Source organism: Rhipicephalus microplus, chromosome 3 (assembly GCF_043290135.1).
Source record: "Rhipicephalus microplus isolate Deutch F79 chromosome 3, USDA_Rmic, whole genome shotgun sequence".
NCBI lineage: Eukaryota > Metazoa > Arthropoda > Arachnida > Ixodida > Ixodidae > Rhipicephalus > Rhipicephalus microplus.
In genome coordinates, this window is record NC_134702.1 from 110969621 (window position 1) to 110988096 (window position 18476).

The window sequence follows — 18476 nt, forward strand, 5'->3', positions numbered from 1 at the left end:
AGACGTTCACTTCAAACGGTGAGTTTGTTCACGCAATATAACTTGAAAAACGCTGGAGGGTATCTGCTGTCGTGAGTTCTTTGTGTGGTTTGTATGCGACAGTGATTGGAAGCTATTGAAGTACCAGACTGATGCATTCGAGGCGTACTGGGCATTCACACAAAGGCTTGTTTATTATTATTTCCAGTTGGTTGACAATTATTTGCAATTGTCCTGATCATTATTCTTAGAATTTCGCACAGACATTCGGCCAAGGTCTCCTTTTTGATCTGCGCGAACCGCAACAGCGGTTCGCGCTGATCTACGGGTTGGTCCTGTTGAAAATAAGCCAAGACTGGTGCTTGCATGAGACTATCGCGAAGCTGTTAAAAAGTATTTTCCTGTAGATATAACCAATTCTGCGCTGCGTTTCCTTAAAAAGAGTCACTTAGTGGTGCAGGCAGAGTGGACACGTTGGGCACAAAGCGTGCCACAAACTTGACCCTCCTTGGAAAAACTTGAAGTGCTCTATGATATTGAGGGGTTCGTATGTGTAGAATGTCGCCCACCTTTTCAGGATCCAGGCAGTCTCTCTGATTAAAGAGTACATAGCTCATGCAACGAACCCACGGCTGCCAAAGCGATATTTGGTTTTGATAAGTTTCACGTGGTGTTCTCGACAACGCGTCCGCAACTGGGACAAGTTGCTATTGTGCTCTTCGCGACTTTTTTCTCAAAAGCAACTTGTCCTCTATAACAATGCCTACAGTAGAAAGGCCCGCGAGGTGTGCATGCTCGATGGAAGAATTCTGGAGGTGATGCTTTGCTGAACGGCATCAACAGAAACTTTTATCGCGCTTTACGTAAAAGTTGGCTCAGTTACCTTTGCGATGACCCCATTGGTTTTTAGCCTTTGCAGTTTGGCTTGAAATCGGTCTGTTAGAGCAAGGCGATACTTCATGTTGGCTGTACCGTGAGCATCGGGTTAAAGCTACATGTGGTGGACAATGCCTTTGAGCAGTCTTAGACCTTGAAAAACGTCTTGGGATTTTTTCGGTTCGTTCCTTCAGGCCACCTTGACTGAATCTATGCAAGTTTTGAGACAAAAACGTTCAAAAACGATTCCACTTATACCACGAATTTGATGAATATTCTGTTTATGTGCATCGATCACTATGGCTGAAGGCCACCTTAACTTCTTAAGCCATTTCTTTGTGACAGAAAAGTTTGCGCAGAGTATCTGAGCATGGCTGCGCCAGCTTGGAAGTTATGCGACTGAGAACTTCCACGGGCACCGCACAGCACTTTACACCAGTGTGAATCTTGCACATGGCGCACACGGTAACCCGCAAAAAAAATCGATGGTCTACCCGATCTACGGTATGAACATCCAACGTTGAGAATTTTTTTTGTCGTGTTCTATCTGAAATTTTTGTACGCTTCAGTCTTCGTTTTCTTGTCATAACCGTGCTCCTGGACACGTGCAAAATGTTGGAGGCCTCCGCATTTGTGGCTCTGCTTGCCAAAGCAGGAAATTTGCATCGTTGTGGTCGTAGAAAGAACTTTTAAAGCAAGAGCTTGGTTTTGATTTTACTGCATCGAACCCGCTAGAACGTACTCTATCGTTTCAAGTTCTTTGTCGCGTTAGCTTGATTTGGAGATATGACAGTTTAGCTGTAAGATGGGTTTTCTAACACGAGTTCCTACTGAACAACTGTCGCATTGATTCTAAGGATAATTTTTCTTTGCAACATTTTGCCTTCAAGCTGGCCGAATTTGCACTGTTGTGCCAGTGCCTGTAGCTTTATAAGATAATTCTTGAAATACTAACCATTTTTAAGGTTCTTGAACGAAAGCGGAATTTGGAGATTTGGCAGTTTAGCTGAAGGATGGGCTTTCCAACACGAGTTCCTACAGAACAACTGAGGCATTCATTCAAAGGATAATTTTTATTCGCAACATGTTGCCTTCAAGCTGGCTGAATTCGCTGTGTTCTGCCAGTGCTCGTAGCTCTATAAGATAATTCTTGAAAGATTCACCATTTTTAAGGTTCCTTGAACGAAAGCGGAATTCGTCGAATTTCTGAATGACTAATGGCTGGAACTGCTCTAAAATTTCGGCCAACGATCCTAGTGATGGGCTTGTCATCCTACTTTTCAAATTCTAAAGCGCTGAATATTATCCTTGCCTCTTCACCGAGTGTCATTAAAAACGTTGCAGGTTGAACTTCGTTTGGTTTCTCTTTCAGCTTCGTTGCCGTTGCATAAAGGTCGATTTTTTTCTGCCGTATAGTCCAGCTGTGAGAAGCATCTCTTGTCGAGTGCAGCGGTTTAGGCACGGAAATTATATATGGTGCTCTTTTTGCGAAGATGAGGTGGTGTATCCCGCAGTGGAGCTTTTTGTCTGCCTTTCTACACTGCCATTATGACTGGCGTTGTTATACCATCAACAATTTTGACATACTGTAGGGGCGAACATAAATAAATGCCATATTGCAAACGACTCAGTTATACATCTGACTGTTCTTGGGCTCAGAAATAAGCAGTGGCAGGTTTGTACACACGTGCAGATAATGGTGCAGATGAATTATGCTACATAGCCCTTAACAGAGTAAGTACTAATCAATATTTATTCGTCCCTAACTGCAATGCTTCTTGTGCATTGTTGCTATGAGGTCGATATTAGGAAGTAGACAAAGAACACAACACGCCTAGAATTGACGCCATTGCTCATTTAAACCAGGTATGAGCATTCTAAGCCTTCTTATGGCCTGCATTGAGTGCTTAACAGTAAGCGTAATAGCACCACATCAGATGGACGGACGACCAGGTGGCCTCCAGAAGTGCTACGCTCTTAAAACAGTGTCTTTAACCGCAATTCAGGTGCGGGATGGACTAGTTTCAGCTGCGGTTGCTTTATCAGTTGACAAGGCTTGAAAACAGCAGTTTCAAACGTGACTGCGAATTGCTCGAGAACACAAAGCACACGGATGCAAATTTCACAAGCCTGGTTCACGGAATTCGCAGTTGCAATGAGATTGATTCCTTTGTGAAATTGCTGCCTCTCTGCATGATTGCAATAAAATGAATGTCACTAGCTAAACTTCTCTACCGCAGTTGCTGAGAGCTTTTGTCCGCATCAACAAACTATCACTCAAATGTTTGAAAAGCCTGCTCTGAATTTGTCAGGTACCAAGAAGTCACAGAAACACTTGCCGCCGACTGTGACTGTAACGCGTGACGTTATGATAAAAGAGTAGCTCACCTGGCGCCTTTCTTCCGCCATTCACGACAAATGGGATTCTGACCTACCATCAATGAGATTTCTTACAGACGACATGGTGGCACAAAACATAGCTTAACGTGTCAAACCTTTACTAATGAAGCTGTGTGTTCAAGCCTTCGATTGTAAGCAAGGAACGAAAAAAATGCCCCCACCTCCCCAAAGGGAGTTGTGAGAAAATGCGAATGCATTTCTGGCGCCTAGAGAGGGCACCATTGCCGTCAGACACTGGCTTTGACCAACTTCTGCCATTGCCTTGAGAGGGGTCCAGCCAGCGAACGGTCGAGAGTGAGGAGCGAGCAGACGAGAGAGCGAGGTGCCAGCGTCCTCGGCTCTGCATCGGCGTTTTGCAGTGGCGTCTCAAGCACACATTTACGGATGTTCTTGAGATGCGCCCAGCCAGTCAACGGTCGAAATTTAGGCGCGAGTAGACTGGAAAGTGACGCGCAGAGAGAAGAGCAAATCACGAGAGAAAGAGTGGTGAAGCTCTGAGCCTATCCTCTTCTACACTCTTGCACCACATGCACCTGATGCTAAGGGTGACGATAAGCACGCGCGCCCGCAGCTATTGCAACCAGAGAAGGAGTGAGAACAGAGATAACACTTGGTGGCGCGTGGCCACCACCACGGATGCCACCGCTAAATGCCTGGCAGAGCGTGACTAAGAAATGCATTCACATTTAAAAACTGTAATCATCACGAACCGACACACGCTTTCTTCATCCACTTCTCACTGTTGGTGCTCTGTGTTCTTCATCAACTACTTCTCCCTCAGAAAACATGTTCTGCTTTTTTCGCATTACGACAGACTATTTTTATGGGTGAAAGAATGAGTAGAGAGAAAAAAGTGAAATTTTCGACGTAAAAATGTTTCATGACGTGGTGTCTGAACATGGATACTTATTAGACGAAGGCGAGCATCACAACTACTGAGCTATCCAGGCACGCTGGCAGAGTATAACATAACTTCATATGGTATTCATAATTAGGTAGATCCAAGAGAGCAGTAATTCGAAGGAAAACAGGTGAGGAGAGAGTGCGGCATAGCGTAGTTGAAAGAAAAGGAGGAGTGAATAAAATTGGAAAGAGAAGGATGATGGGAGACAGAGAAGTGTGTAGAAAGATATAGAAATATATGGAAAAAATAGCAAGTGCCAAATAGATAAATAAACTAACGGGCAAGATGTGTGTATTGAGCGATAAACAGAAAGAAATATTAGGACAGAGCAACAAAGGCAAATCGACATCTACAAGGAACAGCATGATGAGAATATTGCACGAAAACTTGCGCGTGCACATCCTACCGTCCTGTGGCGCTGCTAGTTCTAATGTTGTTGCGTCAGGGTACATGAGGAACCAAAAGTAGCTTTAAAAGGCATGCTATAATTAATTTTTCAGGGCGCATTCATGCTTACTGGTACGTTTCCTACGTTCTCGGGTGCTTGACCTATCGTTTATTGCAAAAAAAAACAACAGATGAGAAATTTCGTGTCATTGCCCCTTTAAGAACGCTCACTAGATGGCACGCAGTCTCTCAAGACGGTGTATTCTCAGCACGCTCTCTGGATAAATAGGTCATCCCTGGATGGCCCAACCTATCAAAAGCATTCTCTTTTGCCACACTTCCCTTCTCTAAAATAGAGATAACAGAGACAAACAATAGCAATAAGAGAAAAAGAAAAGGATGTAGATAGAAAAAAGAGAAAATAAAGAAGACCGTTTATCACCGCACTCGCTTCAAGCCTGCCAGCACTAGTGCCAAAATGAGAATGCCTCAGTACTAAGTTAATGCATACTGCCACAGCTCGAATATCGCAGAAGACGCTGCCACAATTCGCGTTCGTAAAAGCCGCCAAGCAAGTAGCAACAAAGCCGCGCCATGGAACGCCGTCCTGAACGCGCCACCATGCTACACCACGGAACCGGCACGAGAATCGAGGGGCAGAGGAAGAGACCGACGAAGTTGGAGTCAGCGAGCAAGAGGCATTCTAGGCTGACCATTTTTAGCTTTGAGTTTACGGGCACAAGTTTGCCCTAAATAAAGAGTTTATATAGCACCAGGTGCTATAATTATTCGTAACAATCTGGTGGAGGTGCTGGGTTTGATTCCAAGCCCACCACAGGCAAGGGAGAGAAGCCCAGATCCTAGAAGATTGGAGTCAGCAGCATTGACACCTCTGCACCAACGCACGAGTCGCCGACTACGTGGTGAGCAGCCCGAGTTTGGCCCCCTAATTGACCCATCAAGACCTGTCGAGACCTCAAGCACAGGCGTCACTGCGATGGCCACCCAGTCGATGCCATCTCCATCTCACCTCATTGTGGATTCGCCACGTACACTAGAGGTCTTCCACGGTAAGACCTTTGAAGATGCCGAGGACTGGCTTGAAGGCTTCGAGCGCGTTGCACGATTGAATGGTTGGGACGAAGCCCGAAAACTTCGTTACGTTTACGTCGCCCTGCAAGATTCAGCACGTACGTGGTTTGAGAACCACGAAGCGTCCTTGCTGTCGTGGGACGACTTCCGACGAGAGCTAATCGCAACCTATCCGAACACGGACCGCGAAGAGAAGACAGAAGCTGCTCTTCAGGCAAGGAACCAACGGAATAACGAGAGCGTGGCCATGTACATAGAAGACATGTCGCGGCTCTTCCGCCGAGCCGACCAAAACATGGCCGAGGAGAAGAAGTTGCGGCACCTAATGCGCGGAGTAAAAGAAGAGATTTTTGCAGGCCTGGTGCGTAATCCAACGCGAACTGTGGCGGAGTTCCAGTCCGAGGCAACGACCTTGGAAAGGATACTACAACAACGTGCGCGACTGTACAACAGAGACTTCAGCGTCTCTTCAGTCAGGGTGGAGTCACTAACCCTCCCCACCAACGTTGACCTCCTCCGGGAAATGGTGAGGGCTATTGTTAAGGAGGAGCTCCAGAAACTGCAACTCCCCCAAAGTCCTCCAGCGATGCCCTCAATCGCAGACGTTGTACGTGAAGAAGGGCGACAAGCAATTATTCAACCGCAGCCTCAGGTGCCACACCACACGCAACCGGAACCTCAGCCACAGCTGTCGTACGCGCAAGTCATACGGCAAGACATGAGACGCCCGAGCTTTGCACAAGCTCCCGTTATGCCACCGACCTTTCCTCGCAGTACGCCACCGCGGACGTCTGTATTGAGACCCCGAAAAAGTGATGTATCGCGCACAGCAGACCGGCGGCCCCTCTGCTACCACTGTGGGGAGGCAGGTCATCTTTATCGGACATGCCACTACCGTCGGGTCGGGCTACGTGGCTTCCCAGTGAATGCACCCTGCCCTCGTAACGGTGAGCGCCCTTACGAAATCGAAGAATATTTACCTTCGCGCTATGCATATCCAAACACTCAGCGACATGAATCGCGGTCGATTGCACCAATGCGCCATAGGTCGCCGAGTCCACACCCATCATCTACTTTCCCGAGGCGTCGTTCACCAAGCCCTCGACGGGAAAACTAGAACCAGCGACCTGTGAACGCAGGGCCGCAGATTTTCGGAAAACTGAAAACCCTCCATCGCTAACCGGATCAGACGACGACACTGACACAATGACGCGGACTGCTTGTCACGAGCACCAGCCCAGACCTCGTCTCCTGAGCATGAACAAGACTCCGCATTTCTTTGAGCTGTGAATGTGTCGGAGATGGCTCATGATCAGCGAATGGACCCAGAATTACTTCTGCACATTCAATACTTAGAGGGGCAGCAAGTCGAAATACCGCGAGTTTTCGTCCATGGACTACGTTCCTACGTCCTCCGCAACAACGTTCTCTACAAGAGAAACTTTCAACACACCGATGAAACGTTCCTACTGCTGATACCATCAACACTGCGAGCGGAAATTTTAGAAGCGTATCATGATGACCCATCGGCAGGTCACTTGGGCATTAGTAAGACTTTGGCAAGAATCCGCCAGAGATATTACTGGCCCAAATTGATGGATTCAGTACAGCATTACGTAAGATCAAGTCGAGAATGCCAAAGACGCAAAGTACCACCCCTAAAAACAGCAGGTCTTTTGAAACCGATAGAGCCACCGAAAATCCCGTTTGAGCAGGTCGGAATGGATTTGCTAGGACCATTTCCTATGTCATCGTTTGCGAAGCGCTAAATAGTTGTAGCAACCGACTACATGACCCGGTATGCCGAGACGTCATCTCTCACAAAAGGAACGGCAAATGAAGTGGCTCAGTTTTTTGTGACCCAGATAGTGCTGCGACATGGTGCACCTAATGTCCTTATAACTGACAAAGGAACTGCGTTCACTGCCAGGCTAGTACAGTCTGTCATGAAGCTAACGCACACCCACCACATAAGAACTACCGCATACCATCCGCAAACTAACGGGTTAACTGAAAGGCGGAACAGGACACTTGCTGACATGATCGCGATGTATGTGGACGTCGAGCATCGAACTTGGGACACCATATTACCGTATGCTACATTTGCATAAAATACCGCGGTACAAGAGACAACCCACTTCACGCCATTTCAACTTGTTTACGGTCGGACAGTAATAACGACATTAGACGCGATGCTGCCTGTCAACAGCACGAATGTAGAGGACCCTGACATAAGCGAATATGTAGAAAGGGCAGAAGAGGCGCGACAACTAGCACGGAATCGCATCACTCGACAGCAGGACGTCGACGCGCACCGTTATAATCTAAGACGAAGGGATGTTCAGTACTCCCCTGGAGACCAAGTATGGGTCTGGACGCCTGTACGTGCACGTGGCCTATCAGAAAAACTTATGCGGCGCTATTTCGGCCCTTACAGGGTTCTTCGTCAGCTAGGCCCATTAAATTACGAAGTGATCCCTGAAGGTCAAGTATGCACAACACGACGCCGGAATCTCCCGGAAGTTGTACATGTAGTACGGATAAAACCGTACTACGACCGGAACTCAACAAGTCGACTGACTCACGTCATCTAACACAAGGACCAATCCTATTGTTTAGAAACTGTCAGCCGGCTCTACGCATCACGGCGATGCGTGCTAGGAGGGGAACTAATGCCACAGCTCGAACATCGCAGAAGACGCTGCCACAATTCGCGTTCGTAAAAGCCGCCAAGCAAGTAGCGAGAAAGCCGCGCCATGAAACGCCGTCCTGCACGCGCCACAATGCTACGCCACGGGACCAGCACGAGACTCGAGGGGCAGAGGAAGAGACCGACGAAGTTGGAGTCAGCGAGCAAGAGGCATTCTAGGCTGAACATTTTTAGCTTTGAGTTTATGGGCACAAGTTTGCCCTAAATAAAGAGTTCATATAGCAACAGGTGCTACAATTATTCGTAACAATACTCACCAAGGTAGATATAGAGGGCTCTTACAATAGTCTCAACTTAAAACACAACTTCAGTTAGGTTCATTTGCATGTTGTGAAGGCAATAATAAACCGGGACTGAATAATCTGACATTTCTACCACGTGATAGTTTTATGAGTTCTTTTAAACTCCTAAAACGCTTGCACTTTGTATGTGGTGGAAATCTGTCCTTCAACAGGCTTTCAGATTTTTTCCTAAGAATTATGGTAGTGTCACACTTCTTATTTATAATAAATAAGAAGAAATTGGTCATCGCATTACACCACTAGGTTTTCTCACCTTCAAACTGAAATGTGACTATAGCTTATTTCCTGTTTTTGACTACCATTCAAATATTTGTCTCTAAACACTTTATTAATTGAAATAATAGCACACTAATAGAATATACCATGGGAGGTAACCTAATAGACTCGCGGTTTATCGAATTGGGTTGCAGAGAAGATTGAATATGCTCGCTTAGGCGCCACACCTACCAAGTAGTACCTGACGGGCTACTGAAATCCAAAAAGCGTGGAATAAAAATTATGGCAGTTTCATTTTGCACTGACACATTTCGGAACGTGGAACGAACAGCTAGAATGTCCCATAACTGCAGAAATGTCCACAAAGAGCTGCATAATAAATTATATATATATATATATATCTATATATATATATATATATATATATATATATATATATTGCAACGGGTATGAGCCGAGAGGAGAAGAGGAGGAAGACGTCAACTGGTGCAGAGACTGACGCTATCACTACCGAACCATCAAATTCGTCCTGCTGATAAACACCCTTCGACTTTATTTGTAACAGCTTTGTCGTGGAGGTGCTGGGTACTCGCCCAAGACGACGGAGCTACTGCCAGTAGGTCCTCGCCGAAGCCGACGCCTCGCGTGACTGCCTCCAACACTACCGGAACTCGCGATGTCAAACAACGGTGACATACAGTCATCTTCAACTCCTCCGGCGCGGACACCTGGTGCCTGGATGCGTCAGTTTGAGCCACGCCCTTTCTCAGGGAAACCTGGCGAGGACGTGGAAGATTGTCTGCACACTACAAAAGCGTGAGCAAGTGCAACGGCTAGGATGCTAAGGCTCAGCTAGAGTATGTGGCTCTCTTTCTGACAGACACTGCTCTTGTGTGGTTCGAGAACCACGAAGATTCGCTAACAACCTGGGATCACTTTCATATCCAACTCACAGAGTGCTTTGGGGATTCCACTGCGAAAAGAAAGCGAGCCGAGCAGACATTACTTCAGCGTGCTCAAGTGCCAGGTGAGACTTGTACCACGTACATTGAGCTATGTAAGACGACGAATCCTCGTATGTCCGAAGAGGACTATGTCGGCATATTCTGAAAGTCATTGCCAAAGACCTGTATACCTATTGATTGGCAAGGAGAGCCTAAATTCGGTAGCTGACGTGATTCGACGTTGCCGCACGTTTGAGACCTTGGAGCTACACCGTATCACGCTAATGTTCGGCAGGTTGGCAATTGTTTCGACGGTTGCAAGCGTTGAGGACTGCTGCAGTATCCATTGGGACCTTGCTACCACTGTGAGGCAAATCTTCCGTGAGGAACTCGAGCGACACAGCAAATCAATAAACGCCGTGAAAGCCGAGCAGCTCGGTTGCGTTTTCAATCAAACTCGTGAAGCTGAACCGGTGGTTTCTTCGTTGTAAGCCATGCCAGGCCTTTGCAGACAGTCAAACCGATCCCCTACAACAGCACCACCATACTTTTCCTGACGACGTGACACATGACCAACGCGCTTATCGGGGTACGACGACGAATCGGCACTTGGGAAATTGTATTTACTATTCACAGCATCCAAGGGCTGCTTATTCCGAAGTCTACAACGTCGGTCGCCCTTCCCCTGTTTGCTACAGCTGCGGTGCGACAGGACAGATTTCTTGTTTTTGTCGCCGTCGCCGCCAGACGAGGTATGGCCCACCACCTACTTGGCCTAACTTTGAAGGCGTCAACGATGATCATTGGCCGGCAGAACATCGCGCAAAAAACGCTATATGCTCGGTACCCAGGAATTTCTTCCGCCATTTTAACAGAAGGAGTGACTCGCCAGCATGAGACCGCAGCCTGACGCCACCAACCAGTCGCTCACGCCGTTCACCATCCCCACGGTGGCGTTCTACACCACCGCCTCCATCGGGAAAGTAGCCGGCGCGGCCGATGAAGGTAAGGTCGCCGACCGGTCTCCGTCTCTGCAAACTGCTCCTCTTCCTCTTATGAAGTCCCAAAACAAAGTGTGCGTGTTAATTGATGGTGTGTATGCAACTGCGTAAGTGGATACTGGTGCTACGGTTTACGTCATGAGTGCCACATTCAAGGAAAGACTTGGTCGGAAGGCTATGTTCCCGTGGAATGGTGGTGTGACATTTTGTGGTGTCAGCGGAGAGTGTCTCGTTCCTCTAAGTATTTGTGTTGCAGGTGTTTTGTTTGGCGCTGAATATCTTGTCACAGAATCTGCGGTATTACCGCGGTGCACTTTTGATGTGATTCTTAGGATCGACTTTCCTCGGGGCTGTGGTGCTTCCGTTACTTAAGGCACAGGCGAAATTACAGTGAATAATGCGCTTTTGTCTACGCTTGCTGAGACATCTTTATTAGAGAAAAACTGTTTCATCGTGTCGATTGATTCTCTTTTAGCGCCGTGGACTTCATCAAGCGTTCCTGTTAATCTTGCTTTTACCAACCTTTCTTTGTTTCACGCGCAAATTCAACCACTTGCGACGGGTTGCGTAAAGAAAAATGTACTTGTGCCTCTTTCTCTCGTGGCAGTTGTGAACGGCACCTCAAGCTTGCGGGCTTTCAATTGTTCAACGGTGCCTGCTGTTCTTCCACGTGATATGAAGCTTGCCGAGTTCGGCGAAATCACGTACGGACCTATCACCGTTTTAAGCGAAGAGCAGCAGTCTGAAACAAGCGAACCCCAGAGAAGCAGTTCTGAAGAAGAGATCTTAAGAATGATGAGCAAATCGCTACCCTCGCATGAACGTCACGTTCTTGCACGTGTCCTTATGACACATCTTTCTGTGTTTGATTTCACACATGGTGACACGTAGGCATCACTACCACGTTCTCGTGCTCATCACAGAATCGACACCGGAACTGTACACCACGTTCGTCGAAAACCATATCCCGTGTTGTCGACAGAGAGGGCAGTGATAGCTGAACAGGTCACCGATATGTTGTGAAAAGGTGTTGTCCAAGAGTCATCTAGTCCGTGGGCAGCGCCTGTGATCTTAGTAAGAAAGAAGGATGGATCATGGCACTTTTGCGTAGACTGTAGAAAACTAAATGAGGTCAACAAAAAAAAGATGTGTATCCGCTTCCTAGAATTGATGACGTGAATGATTGCCTGCATTTCGCTGCCTACTTTTTGTCACTCGATTCGCGATTAGGATATTGGCAAATACCCATGCACCCAAACGACAAAGAGAAAACGGCCTTTGTGACACCTGACGACCTTTATGGTTTTAATGTTATGCCGTTTCGTCTTTGTAATGCACAGGCAACATTCGAACAATTTATGGACACTATAATTCGAGGACTTAAATGAGAAATTTGTTTGTGCTACCGAAATGATGTGGTGATTTTCGGCAGCACACTGAACGAGCCAACAGACGTCTCAGTGTTGTTTTGAATTCCATACAAAAGGCCGGCTTGATCCTAAACTCGACGAAATGTCAATTCGGTGAAACAGCGACATTAGTACTTGGACATCTCGTTGACGAAAATGGAATAAGGCCAGACCCGCGAAAAATCAAGGCCGTCAGCTCTTTCGAACCACCAAAATTGGTGCGGGAATGGAGGAGCTTCTTGGGCTTATGCTCATATTTTCGTCCTTGCGTTCCGAGGATCGCTGACGTGGTGCATCCCCTAACATGTCTTCTTCAAAAGGACGTCGCTTACAACTGGACTTCAGCTTTCGACGATGCGTTCCGCCAGCTAAAGTTTCTACTAACGTGGAGGCCCATATTGCGTCACTTCGATGCGTCCTTGCCTACCGAAGTGCATGCTGATGCTAGTGGCATTGGCATAGGTGCTGTACTTTTGCAGCGTCGTCAAGGAGCTGAGCACGTAGTGGCTTATGCCAGTCGCTCTTTCAACAAAGCTGAATGCAACTATACCGTAACAGAATAAGAATGCTTGGCAGCTGTTTTTGCGGTACACGAATTTCGACCTCATATCTATTGACGTCCGTTCACTATTGTTACCAACCATCACGCTTTTTGCACGCTGGTGAATCTTCGTGACCTGAATGGTCGACTGGCACGTCGGGCTCTTCGACTCCGGGAGTACGACTTCGTCATCTCGTTCAAGTCTGGACGCCGCCTCGCAGATTCCAACTGTCTCTTCCGCCTTCCCCTGAAGACGACTGAGTGTCAAGAAGACAGTTTTGACGACTGTTCTGCCTCCATTTCTTTCACTTTCCCAGACTTAAGTACTTTCAAGAAAGAACAAGAGGCCGATAGTAGCTTGGAGCCAATACTTGCCGCGGCATCGCGTCCTCAAGCCAACGGCCGCTTTTAGGTCCGTGACGGCCTTCTATACACGACAAATTATTCGGCTAAAGGCACACGCTTCCTCCTAGTCGTACCACAGAGCCTACAATTTTACTACTAAAGGCCATGCACGAAGATTCGACAGCTGGTCACTTGGGGTTCATCAGAACTTTGAATAGGACACAAGAGCGCTTTTACTGGCTCAGAATGCGGGACACAGTCAAGCACTATGTCTCAAGTTGCGAACAATGTCAACGCTACAAGCGGCCTACGACTCCTCCGCCAGGTCTTCTCCATCCGCTGCCAACTCCTCATCTGCCATTTGATCAAGTTGGTATCGACCTTTTGGGCCCATTTCCACGCTCAGCGAACAACAATCACTGGGTGATAGTGTGCGTCGACCATCTGACTCGTTACGCAGAAACTGCAGCGATACCATCCTCGACAGCGTCGTGCATGGCCATGTTTTTGCTTAGATTCATCATTCTTCGGCACGGCCCTCCCATAGTGATTATTAGTGATTGTGGTCGTCAGTTCGATGCGGATTCCGTCGAAGAACTGGTTCATCTGTGCAATTCACAGTTCCGTCATTCATCCCCGTATCACGCTCAGACGAATGGGGTGGTAGAACGTACGAACAGAACTCTGAATAACAAGTTGGCCATGTATGTATCGTCTGACCATAAGAACTGGGACGACGTTCTCCCCTTCATTACTTATGTGTATAACAAGGCCAAACAAGAGACAACTAATTACAGTCCTTTTTACCCCCTTTGCGCACGTTCACCGTTAAGCTGCATCGATACTATTCTATCATTTGACTTTCACAGCGACTACTCTGTCTCCAAGACACTCTGCCTAGCCGAAGAATCCCGACGTATTGCTCGTTTTCGTACTGTGGCTTCGCAACACCGATCAAAGCAAAGCTATGACAGCCGCCATAAGTCTGTAGCATACTGCAAAGGAGACTTTGTGTGGTTGTGGACGCCACAACGTAAACGAGGCCTATGCGAAAAGATTTTACCTCAGTACAGTGGCCCATTCATCATTGTTGATCGCTTCAGTGATTTGACAAACGTGGTAGCACGGCTGATACAGCTGGCCGTCGGTCAAACCGGACCCAGCTAGTACATGTCGCCCGCCTTAAACGGTTTCACCCTCAACATTCAGAATGATTCATACTCGCCCAGCGGGCTTCGTCTGGGAGCCGGGAAATGCAACGGGTATGAGCCGAGATAGGAAAAGAGGAGGAATACGTGAACTGGTACAGAGACTGACGCTATTACTACCGAACCATCAACTTCGCCCTGCTAATAAACACCCTTCGACTTTAACCGTAACAATATACATATATATATATATATATATATATATATATATATATATATATATATATATATATATATATATATATATATATATATATATATATATATATATATATATATATATATATATACTTTTGTTGCTAAATATAAAAAGTGAAATTGTAAAATTAGGAATCGGGAACCCAATTTAGAGAATGTCCTTGGAGTTGGGGGCCGAAAAAAGGTGAGTAAATGCTCAGTATAAATAAAACAATAGCCCATTCTAAATATATAGACGCTCCTAATGCTGAAAGCTATAATTTTGGATTTGTGATGTTTTCCAGATTATAATGATTCATGCTTATATACCTATTTGAACACATCAAGGAATATGGTACGTATTTTTGTGACTAATATGTAAAAAAAATACGCGAATATGAAAGGATTTCTCAGGGATAATGAAATTTCCTCCCTCAACATTCCAGTAATGTGTAGTAATTTTGATGCATTATCCGAAATAAATATCACCAACACATTCTCAGCTAGGTCTGTTTATCATACTAGTCAGATTAACATGAATAGTGCAAATAGAAAAAAATGGCAGAGCGATGAAATGCGAAACATGGTTGAGAAGTGTTGTTATGTCACTTAAATCAGCACAACGTTAAGAGGTCGAGGTAAATGAAGCGGAACATGATTTCCGTGTCATGTTTATCATGTTTGGATGTGTCATTTATCTTCGTCATCTATTCACGTCAGGTGATACCAAAATTATTATATGTGGAGCTAGCGAAACGGCCGCGAGCACGCTATTAGCGTGGTATGTTGTCGTGTTCTTACATTGCACACGTGACAGGATTATCATGTCTGCACCAGTCATATAGTTCGTCATCCACTGAAATCACGTAACACCCAATTCAGTATATGTGAGGCTAGCAAAAGGGCCGATAGCGCATCATGAAGGGCGCAATATACTCCTATGCAGCGTTGACGCGCACGCATACGTGGTAGCACGTATGCGTGCGCGTCAACGTTTAGTCGCAGTGCCCAACATGCGTCCCACGCATGTTGGGCACTGCGACTAAACGTTAGCAAAACCTCAGCACTCTATAATCAGACGCCAGGCGCGACCAGCGTTCGTAGAAGTGGCCCGACGGGAACCGGCGCGAAATGCGACGTGCTGCATTTCGCGCCGATGCCATAGAGTAACATTACTATATGCCGATGCGTTACCCCGACAACACTCCATCATCCTCTTTTCGTGGCGGAGGGACGCTGGACGCACTGCAACGCGCATGCGTCAAAGCAACGTAGCGCGGCGCGTGCCTGCGAGTATATGGCAGGACCGGCGCCTGGCGTGGCAACGTCGGCGTGACGCGACGGAATGAACACCGGCGAGCATGCGCACCGCGTCATGTCGAAATGTATTGGCGCCTTGACTGTGGCATATAGGCATGTTCTTACATGACACGCATCTCAAGATTATTACATTCGCACCAGTCACATACCTTCGTCATCCATTCATGCATACCGTAATACCAAATTCGGTATATGTAATGCTAGCGAAACGGCCGCAAGCGCATCATGAGCGTGGTATCTAGCCATGTTGCTACATGACACGCATGACAAGATTTTCATGTTAGGGTCTGTCGCTTGTGTTCACTATGCAATCATGTTATACCACACCAGTTTTGCAACACGCTACGGGAAGAAATCCACCGCAAGAGCTGCAGAACGATGAATTGTAAATGATGATATTCAAGATATACATTTCATGTTAAGATTTGTCAAATTTGTTCTTCATACAGTCGTCTTATACCATGCCAAGTTTGGTATCGATTACATTACCTAAACGGCCAGGAGAGCTAAATGTGACAGGCGGCTAGATAGATAGATAGATAGATAGACAGATAGATAGATAAATAGATCGATAAATAGATAAATAGATAGATAGATAGATAGACAGATAGATAGATAGATAGATAGATACGCTCAAAGTCGCCGAAAATCTAATGAATGCTTCACATTTATTAACCACTTATCGCATGCCTTTTAGATTACTATGCTCAAGAGCCCCCAATGCGAAAAGTGCGCGAACTGTTCGCGCTCCACGCTGCTCAATTTCTGAGGGTGCGCTCACGGTAATGCTATTTAGGTTTATCTAATGGGTTCTCGAAGTGAGGAGAGAGGGGGAAGGCATACTTCTAGGCGATTCTTGCCGGCAAGCGTCGATAAGTCGACATAAAATGCAGGCTCAAGAGTTGGCGCAGCACTCGCCAACCGTGGCTTCGCTCCGGTGCTAAACGTATTTATTTTTAAATATTGCTATTATTGTTTGAAAGATCCTCGCAGGCCACCCACATGATAGCATAAATTGGGGCGAAACTTTTTACGCCTTATGTCGTACGTCCCGTGTCGCCACAGTCATCGTGGTAGCCATCTGCGTTGGACAGCATGTCACTAAAAAATGCTCCCACCTCTTGGAAAGGAATAGTGAAGAATGTATATGCATTGTGTAGCGTCGTTTCGTGCGTGAGAGCCCAGTGTTAGAAAATAATGTTTGCTTTATTGTTAATGAATTCAGTTGGCTAATAAACGCGGTGTGCTTTTCCTGCTCTAGTGGCTAGCGTACAAGGTTAAAAATTGGCAACATACCAACGGAGTGAATGATGGAGAGTGAGTGAAGCATTCGTCCGTTCATTCATTCTTGCTTACGTTCATCCATGCGTCCGTCTGTGTGACCGTCCATGCGTGCATCCGCCCGTCCGTGCGTGCGCCTGTTCGTGCGTCCGTTCCTGCGTTCGTCCATGCATCCGCCCCTGTGTCCATTCATGCGTCCATTCATGCATCTGTCTGTGTGTCCGTTCGTCCATCTATTCAACACTCCAAGTACCACAATCTCGCATTTTTTCATCATATATTAGGATGGCTGGATTGATGGATGGATGGATATGGCTGTACCTTTAGATCGGGCGGTGGCTAGCGCCACCAAGCCCTATATAGAAGCTCCGCCATCCAGCGAACATTCCAAGAACTAAACGAGAGGTGGCACATGCATACTTTCTTATAGCTTGCGCCTCGGGTCTACTTCCGGCCTTTAACTACCTCGAGTTCATGGTATATACTAGTTCAGTGTATTCATGGCACTGCGGCCCAACGCTCGCTAAACCTTTCTAAAACCAAGGATGTTACGCCCAGCGAGTATAACCTAGCCACCCTTCTTTGTCAGATAGTGCTCAATGTACATGCCAATGGCTGCTAATGGGAAATGAGAGACAGGAGAATTCGGCTTTTACTTTCTTACGGCTTGCGCTTCGTATCTACTTCCAACCTTTGACCACCTCGAGTTCAGGATATATACTAGTTCATTGTATTTATGGCACTGCGGCTCATCGCTCCCTAAACCTTTCTAAAACTTAGGAGGTTACACCCAGCGAGTATAACGTAGCAACCCTTTCTTGTCAGATAGTGCTCATTGTACATGCCATTGGCTGCTAATGGGAAATGAGAGACAGGAGAATTCGGCTTTTACTTTCTTACGGCTTGCGCTTCTTATCTACTTCCCACCATTGAACACCTCGAGTTCAGGGTAAATACTAGTTCATTGTACTTATGGAACTGCGGCTCATCGCTCCCTAAACCTTTGTAAAACTTAGGAGGTTACACCTAGCGAGTATAACGTAGCGACCCTTTCTTGTCAGATAGTGCTCAATGTACTTTCCAATGGCTGCTATTGGGGATCGCAGCATGCGCGTTACCTAAAAGCCGAATGCTCCTGTCTCTGGAGCCCTACTAGCAGCCATTGGCATGTACATTATGCACTATTCTTTATTGTGCAACAACGCACAGAAGAAATCTCCCATCGGCACCAACTTGGAGGTTAAAATGTAACAATAGTTGAACACTACGACTGCGAGGGTCGAATGGGTGCCGCTATAAGAAGCTTCGCCCCTAAAAATCACAGGATATTCCCCGAGTTTATGATGATAAATGGGCTGAAGCATCCGTCCATTTATCCGTTCGC

General features: G+C 46.6%; 1 protein-coding gene across 1 annotated transcript in view; it reads left to right on the top strand.

The window, feature by feature from the left end:
* Nucleotides 1-18476, top strand: part of LOC142803878 (evasin P467-like) — a 136493-nt gene that overhangs the window by 48346 nt on the left and 69671 nt on the right. Inside the window, exon 4 of the mRNA XM_075890141.1 lies at nucleotides 14797-14846. Coding sequence (XP_075746256.1) covers nucleotides 14797-14846 — 50 coding nt within the window. The remainder of the gene's footprint in view (nucleotides 1-14796; nucleotides 14847-18476) is intronic.